Source organism: Neltuma alba, unplaced genomic scaffold, assembly GCF_004799145.2.
Source record: "Neltuma alba isolate B1F8T4 unplaced genomic scaffold, ASM479914v2 tig00000769_pilon, whole genome shotgun sequence".
Taxonomy (NCBI): Eukaryota; Viridiplantae; Streptophyta; class Magnoliopsida; order Fabales; family Fabaceae; genus Neltuma; species Neltuma alba.
This window is the reverse complement of record NW_021632183.1, coordinates 352,818-361,715: the sequence shown is the minus strand read 5'-3', so window position 1 is coordinate 361,715 and position 8,898 is coordinate 352,818. Positions and strand designations below refer to the sequence as shown.

The 8,898-nt window shown below is 28.3% G+C and overlaps 1 protein-coding gene across 1 annotated transcript; it reads right to left on the bottom strand.

The window, feature by feature from the left end:
* Window positions 1-7,429: 7,429 nt before the first annotated feature.
* LOC114745548 (ethylene-responsive transcription factor ERF036-like) lies at window positions 7,430-8,340 on the bottom strand. Its single transcript, XM_028933711.1, has one exon. The coding sequence runs from the start codon at window positions 8,297-8,299 to the stop codon at window positions 7,571-7,573; it is 729 nt and encodes a 242-aa protein (XP_028789544.1). The 5' UTR covers window positions 8,300-8,340; the 3' UTR covers window positions 7,430-7,570.
* Between the last annotated feature and the right edge of the window lie 558 nt (window positions 8,341-8,898).

The following is an 8,898-nucleotide window of genomic DNA, read 5'->3' as shown; positions in this document are numbered from 1 at the left end:
ATTAAATGTTTAAATAACTTTTATGTTAGAAAGAATATTTTTATCCAAATAAAAGTTTGAAAGTCAAACTAACGGTCAACTAACAGTTTGATAGATAAAAATAGAATTTTAACCATATAAGAAAGGTTTGTGCAATAGTCATTTTAATTCAAGGGAGATTTATACATTTTCAAAATAGATAAAATATTTCTGTATTTAGATATAAAACAGAATGATAGTCAATATATTTTACTCATATATAAATTATGGTACATTGTGATGAATCAAATGAATCAATATCAAACTACAAATTTATTTATCATGTAGTTATGGTGCACCATCCATATGACATTTCTATTTTAGAAAAATACGATAGAAGTAGAACTGTTGAAGTTTTGTTGGTAAATCAGATATACTCTTCCAATCCTTAATATAAGACCCCTTTAACTAATTTGATTAGATTAAGAAAGTTAGGTAAGTTAGTTAATTATAAAAAATGTGACACGTTTTTCCTAAAAAACACCATAATCATCTTTCTTAATACATCTTCTCCCTCTTTTACTTGATTATGGCTGAGAGAGTATCATATGGGTAGTTTAAAGAAAATTGATAAATATGATAATATGTCTTATATTTAGGACCAAAACCAACTCAAGAATTGGGTCCTATATTAAGAACTGGAGGAGTATTTAATTTTGATTAGATACAAGTGACTTTATATACGCCAGTAGGAATTAATTAATCTTTGATGTCGATCTTATTTATTTATTAACGAACTAATTATGAGTGCGGTAACTGTAAGAATGACGCAACCTCTTCAACGATTCTTTAATTTGTAACGACAAAACATCTGAAAAATATTAATTAACATGTTAATCTTGCAATGGACCAAGACTTGACCAAAATGGCACAATAAGTTATTAAAAATAATAATCAAAAGGGTACAATAATTCATTATATAAGTATAAGATTGAATGAACTAAGAATAAGAGTTAAAATCTTATAAATAAAAAGTGCATATTAAAGAGCTATGCAATACTCAAATTTAATTTCATATATTCATATATGTACTTCATATGTATGCATGTTTGTATAAAGACACACGCTAAAAAGAAATTAGCTGGATCCAAAAATAACAGGGAAAAAAAACCCAACAATGATGATGCTATAATTTGACGGCCTAACGATCCATATTGTTCCTTTATGCCTTTTTCTTCTTGGAAATTAAATTAAATTAAGAGAGTATGTCGATACTTATTTTTCTAATGAAAATAATTTATGAGTGACTCCACAGTAAAAAAAAAAAAATCAGTGAATCAATTTGATTATTTCATTTTATAAAAGTCGAAGAAAAGCTGTGACGTGATATAAACTGTCTTCCCTTTTGATTGCCGCGCTTTATTTTTTATTTAGTTAATTATTAACTTGAGAAATAAAGATCTGAGAATATATAAATCAATTCGATTTTTTTTCAAATTTTTTCAGAAGAAGAAGTGATGGGAGTTCTTTTTGATAGAAAAAAGTTTACATATAAGTTGAGTCTCAAAAACTTATCAAAACTTATCATAGTCAAGACATACCGAACCTTTAGACTTATAGAATACCTGCAAAGATATTTACAAATTGTCTATTAATAAAGTTTTCATGTTAATAACAACTGAACTCATAATTTTATAGGCTATGAACTCATTCCTTACCAACTGAACTAATTCTTATGAGAAAATGACCAAAAGTAACCGCCAAAATAAAAAAGATTACAAATAAAGAGCCATGACAATATTAGTACAGAGGTTTTGATAATAATTTTTAGGAACAGGTCCTTGTAGGTAATTTTTTAATTTTTAAGATTTTTTTTTGGGGTGATTTTCCCAATTCTTATTGCCATTAGTACAGAAAAGTGGAGCACGCCGATGCGATGAAATGTTGAGAAAAAGGAAAACAGAATAAGGTAAGAAGCAAAAGAGTCCAAATAAGAAAAATTAAAAAGCGACAAAAACAAAGCCAATTCAGATGGCGATTCTTTTGGCCTGAAGCCTATCATCATCATCATAATAATAACAATAATGTACAGTAGTACCTGCAACCTCCTATGCCTTGAACCATTTGGTGGGGGCAAAATATCTATTCAACAGTTGTAATATACGTGGTCTTTATATTATTATTATACTACTACTACTATTAATTAACCATAAATATTTATTTTCATCATCTAATAATTAAGAACTATTAAAAAAACAAAATTTCATGCAATGCTTGATATAGAAACTAATTAAGAGTTTAGTGTTTGTTATAAATACAATATCCTGATGCACTATATTTATTATATTTATCATTTTGTTTAACTTATAGACTAATATAGAACATTTTAGAGAGATGATGTTATATTCGTCATAATTAATATTTCTTTAGTTCTAAATATAAGAACTAGTTAGGAATTACCTCCAATCCTTAATGTAAGACCCAATGACTAATTTGGAGAAATTAAAGAAGTTACTAAATTACTTTAAAGTATTTATATTTTATTTTTCTCCAAACTAATTTGACTCATTTATAAATTAATATATAATCTGATGATACATATATAAATATTTTAGAGATATTATGTCATATATGCTATAGCTAAGTAATTTAATAATTTTTTAATCTTTTCAAATTAGTCAATTGAAACTTATATTAAAAAACAAAGGTAGAACAAGCTAATGTTACAAAAGAGAATTTTAAAGAGATCATGTTTCTTTTTGTTAGAATTAAGTAATTTATTTAGTTTTCTTAATGTATCTAAATTAATTATACTAGCTTTTATATCAATGAATACAAATTATTTAAGTAGTAATTCTTACTATTAAGAATGGGAAGAAATATATAATTGGAGAATTTTTTATTATATTTTGGAAAATATAAAGACTATATTTGCACGTTTTAATTTTGATTCATATTTGTAATTATTACTACTTGAGAATTTCAATGAAGCATTGATTGTTTTTGGACTTGTTTTTTGTTGGCCTTTCCGTAAATAAAAATATTTACTGAGCATTATGCCCAATATGATTATGTATTCTAGATAGCGAGATTTTTGTTTGGGGCCAATGGAAAGCAAGAATTACTTTTACCAACGGATAAGATTGCAAAAGGTTGGAAAACCACAATCTGAGCAATAAAGTTTAATTTGGTTCAATGAGATTAATAATAATGCAATTTATATTATATAAAATTATGGGTTTTTAATCCTTTTGTAAATGCGAGAATATCATATGTGAGTAATTGATAAATTGTTCTATGACTACTAATTTTTTTACCATTATAACTACTAATTGAGTCTCAAAACCTACTCAACTTTAATAGACTCTTAAAATTCAACTTACCTGAACTTTTATATAAAAAGGAAAACGTAAAAAGGGGGGAAAAAAAAACACAACATGTGTTAAGCACATAATGGCAAATGAGAAAAGTTAAAGAAGAAAAAAGATAAAAATGAAGCCATAGTTAATGGTGTAAAAATGGAATTGGCTTCTAACAACTTAAAGGTTTTACTTTTCTGACGTACCATATTGACTAAATGTTCGCCCTTTATTATATTTTGAATGATATTTAAGATACATATAAACCACAATTTCCATTCGCCGATATAATTAATATATGTTTTTTTAAACTAATTGTAGATTTCATAATAATTAATAATTATTTTTTTCTTTACCATTCCTACCTAACTTGCGTGCTGTAAGAAAATTCGACATTCCTTTTTACTTTTATGCTGTCTCTAGTCTCTCCATGTTATTCCTTACCCCTTTTTTTTTTAATTGTTTTGCCAACTTCCTTTTGGGATTCTTAGGCAGAAAGAATTATTGTTGGCTTTCAAGTTTCAACCACTCATAACCTGTTCACTTGTTGGACGACCACGAGATTCAACAAATTTACCCATTCAAATTTACAAAAAATTTTAAAAAATCAAGTTTAAAAAAAAAATCAGAATTCTTAATGATTTAATATTTATAAATTTTATTTTTAAATGGTTATATATATGTTTAAGTGATTTAAAACTTGATCCTCAAATGTATTTTAGTTCATTTTTCAAAAGAGAGAAGGGCTACACTAATTTAAATATCAATATATATATATATATATATGACCCCAAATTATCACTCCTATAAGTTTTGTACAAAACTAATTTAATTTTTATTTTTATTTTCAAAAGGTGAAGGTTAAAAAACTCGACATAGAATTCTTATGGTGTTCCCATTTGGCGAGGAGTATTTAATTATTGACTTGACTTTAATATACCTAATTCGTTTGATTTTTTTTTTTTGAATTGGAACAAAACCATGGCATGAATCACCTTAGTTTACCTAACCAATCACTTCTCCTTCCACGAAATTTCTCTTGCTCTCACAAAATCCAATTTTGACAACATTTAAATAATTTAAAATGCACTCACGTTTATTGTTTTAAAATATATAATAGAATATAATATATATTCATTTGTCTGGCAAATAGAATTTTCCATTATATATATTGGAATATTCTTGTCAGCACATAGTATATTAGTATCTACTTTTTTTTTTTTAGCATCAGAAAATACATATATGTTTATTATGATTATTTATTATAATGTGACAAATCTATCATTTTTTTTTTTTAGCCAACGACAAATCATCCATCAGTTGGCGAAGAGAAATGTACAAATCTAATAATCTTTAGAATTATAACCTTTTTGTCATTATCATCACACACACACGCATTTACAAACACATAAGTGTGTGTGTGAGTGTGTGTCCGATATTTCAAAGAATTGAAACATACAAAGAAAAATCAAAACCTTAGAAGATGCATTTTTCTTGGTGCTATGGACCTTTTAATTTGAATTCTTGAGAATTTGAAATTCGAATGTTTGATCATGTTTCAAAATTGATGTAATGTGCTCCCTTTTCTTAAATAAAGGGTTTTATCTAAAAATCTAAAAATTAATAAATTATTCCAATTACACTTTTCATTAAATTACAAGTAGCAATTAATACTTCTTTGCTCGTGTTTACTATAAGATGAGGAGACCTATTTATAAGTTACATCACTAATTTTTTTTTTATGAATATATATAATTTTAATTTTAATTATTATTGCGCATAATTTGTTTTCATAGAATATAGTGTATTAAACAGGAATAAAATTAAAAAGTTATTAAATTTTAAAACAAGATTAATAAAATTTAAGATTTTTTTTAATTTTACTTTTAATAAAATATGTCGGGAAAAAAAATTAGGACATTCGTGAAATTTTTTTTTTTTCAATTTGTGACACATTTAAGAAAGATAATGACTTTTCTCATTTCGATGAAATATTCTTTCTTATCTTTACAACTGAGAGAAACACACACAATATTTTACATAAAATACTATTTCGAGCGTTTAATATAGGATTTAGTTTATACCTTAATTTAAACAATAAATTATAAAATATATTTTATATTAATGACAGGAGTTAATATTATTTTTATATCATGATTAAATAAGATCATATGAAATTAAAAGTTGGGCCTGACTGAAAAATTCGAGATTCAATTATCCATGGAAGAACTCGAGATCACTTTTCGAGATTCTAATAACAGAAAGCTTTTATATTTTGAATTATTACTTTTCGATGTTTGTGAATCCATCCAATCAAGCAAAGTAATTCACTTATGTGACACGTACGTTTGTTAAGTCAAATTTGCTCCCTTAATTAGCCAATCAAGTTCAATATACATAATGCTCACAAAAATATATTTATACCATGCACAAATTAAACACCGACCATTTATATTAAAGTCTGCTTTGCCAGAAATAATATATATTATATTCGTAATTTGTGCTCATAAGTCATAATCAACCACTTGAAATTGTTTATATTAACTTAATGATTAGTTGGGATTTGTACAAATTATAAAGAGATATTCTTCTCAGTCTAAACGAGTAGAATTAATTAAAGTTCAAATGGGTGCATATATTTAGATATATATTCAGTTGTAATCTAAAAATAACGCAAATTGTTGCACAAAAAAAACTCGAATATAATTGAATTACTTTGTTAACATAAAATGGATTTATTTTAAATTAGTTATTGAAATGATTACAAAACAAACACCAACTCTTAATAGAATATTTAGAATATTGCAAAATGCAAAGTATGCATCATGATGTGGGGCCAAACTTATATATATATATATCAAACACGTTTTAAGGAATCATTTGTTATTTTGCAGTTGACAGATCCAATGGTGAAGCTTGTTTTTTTTTTTTTGGTTCTCCTAATGCTAATTTTATTCCTATTTTTATTAATTAATTTTTAACTTTTTGATTAAGTACAGTCATAGAAAGAGAGGACCATTGATAAATGAGTCAATGAGAGATAATTTATTAAACTATAAACGAGTCACTAACTTACGTTATACTTAAATATTCATGTGCGTTTCATATTCAAGAGTTTACTTCTTACTTATAATTCCTAATTCCTAATACTTTAATCCTTTAATCCTTTCACTGAAATTTTATAATTTCTTATGATCAGCAATTAACCATTTCAAATGATCCATGTGTGCCACCAAAAACAAATTATTTTTTGTGGGTTAAATATATGAGTAATAATTTTTATAAACTACTCATACATTTCTTAATATAAAACCTATTTAACTAATTTGATTATATTAAAAAAGTTATATAAGTTAATTAATTAAAAAAATATGACATTTTTTTCTAAAACACTATAACCATCTTCCTTAATATCATTTCCCTCTCTTATTTGATTATGGTTGATGGGTTATCAATAAGAGTAATATAATTAAAAAACTTGATAAATATAAGAAATAGATTTTACAATCAGGATCAAAATTAACTCGATAATTAAGTTTTACATTAAAGATCAGAGAAGTACTATTGTATAAATATCTTTATAAGTTTTTATCCATGGAGTAATCAAACCGTAACCATCAAAATATTTATATCACGTTTACACCATAAATTATAAGCACATATTAAATCATGGATATAGCAATTAATCATCAATAATGGAAAGGATTTCGATGTCTTAAGTGACTGACATTTCAAGTTAGTTATGTGAATAAGAACAATAGGTTTGGATAGTTTTTCTCCCAGAATCATCATAACGCAAATCAAAATTAGCCGAAAATATGGATATAGGATTATTTCTATCAAAAAATAATTTATTAATATATATGAATGAGAATACAAACATATAAAATAAAATCTACAAGAAATGAGAAATAGGAAAAAAAAAAAAAAGATATAATGTTTTCTGATTTCTTGGCAGCCACTCAGTCACTCACATTTTTCTGGATTTTCTACTATCGTAAAGCAAACTAACTAATGAAAGAGGAAGTAGAAGAAGAAGAAGAAGCCCTAATGTGTATGACCCAGAAATGCCCGTCACCCTCCATTGATAAATTCTGGAGTTCACTGTATAACTCACTCAAACTCATCATTTAGCATTCCAGAATTGTTCAGTGTACAAGTGAAGTCGATTACAGTAAATATATTCTCACGACACGTAGCTAATTATCCGGCCTCCAACAACTCAACAACAGCAGGGTCATCAAAATCCGCCATTAATCCCAGATTGATATCTCAAAGCCTCCTTCTTCTCCGTAAAACTGGTCAAAGAAGCCTTGTTCATCTAACCCCATTAATGGAGGATCATACACCCAACAATCCATGGATTCCACCCACACAAAGTCATGACTACTCGTCGATGATGACTCAACCGAATCGAAGCTCTCTTCATTAATGTTGGGTAATTCCACTATCTCACTCAGCTCCGAGGACTCTGCTTCTTCCGGCGAAGAAGGAGAAGACGAAGGCTGAGCAGAGTCGAATTTCACCATGGCCGCTGCTTCCGCGGCGGCGGCTTGGATGTCACGCGGGGCGAAGGTGACGGGTCTGGGCAGCAGAGAGGCTATATGAGGGAAGTTGAGGACGGCGGATTCTCCCTTGATGCTCAGAGCAGCGACGTCATGTGCTCGAGCCGCCATTTCTGGAGTAGCGAAAGTGCCGAGCCAGATTCGTGATTTCTTGCGAGGCTCCCGAATTTCAGAGACCCATTTGCCCCAATTTCGCATTCGAACCCCATGGTAGGATGGATGCTTGTCAGAAGGATCTCTGGCTCTCTTGGCTCTGTTAGTACTGCTCTCTTCTTGCTTGCTCTGAGATTGAGCTTTCTGGGCCTGAGAATTTGAACTGGGGTTGGATAGTTCAGATGAGGAAGACGAAGAAGAAAGAGAAGCAGAAGGAGAAGAGTTACTGGTACTTGTAGTTTCAGTGGAGGTTTGATTCGTCATTGGGAAGAAAGAGAGAATGCTTGAGAAGCAGAGGAGGATAGGGTAGGGAGAGAAAGTGAGAGAATGAGAAGAATGAGAAGAAACTGAGGGAGAAGCGTAGGCTTATATGTAGTGATAGGGAGCAAAGATCCTGAAAGATACGGTCCTATACGGTCACGTGTATTTATTTTTTTTAGAGTTTTTACCCAAATAGTAAATAATTGTAATTTACTACCACAGATCAGAGGGAAGATGTATGTGAATAGTGTCTCTTAATTGGCTGGCAAAAAAAAAAAAAAAAAGAACAGGGGTATCTCTTAATTCTTTAATGTGTGAAATTAATTATAGTACATGTGTGAATTAATTATAGGACATGTGTGTCTTGCATCCAAAGTGAGGGTTATACTGTAGTGTTCCCTTTTTTTTTTTAAAGAAAAAAAAAAGTCAGTTAACCTCCCTGGGAGGGAATTAGTTGATATATTTTGACTATACATGTTTGAGTTTTAGAACAAATTTTAAATTTTCTTTTAATTTTACTAAAATCACATAAATTTAACTTTAATTTTGAGATGAAGGTACATGACCTTCCTTGGTTGATCTAAATTAGACATTCTCCTCTT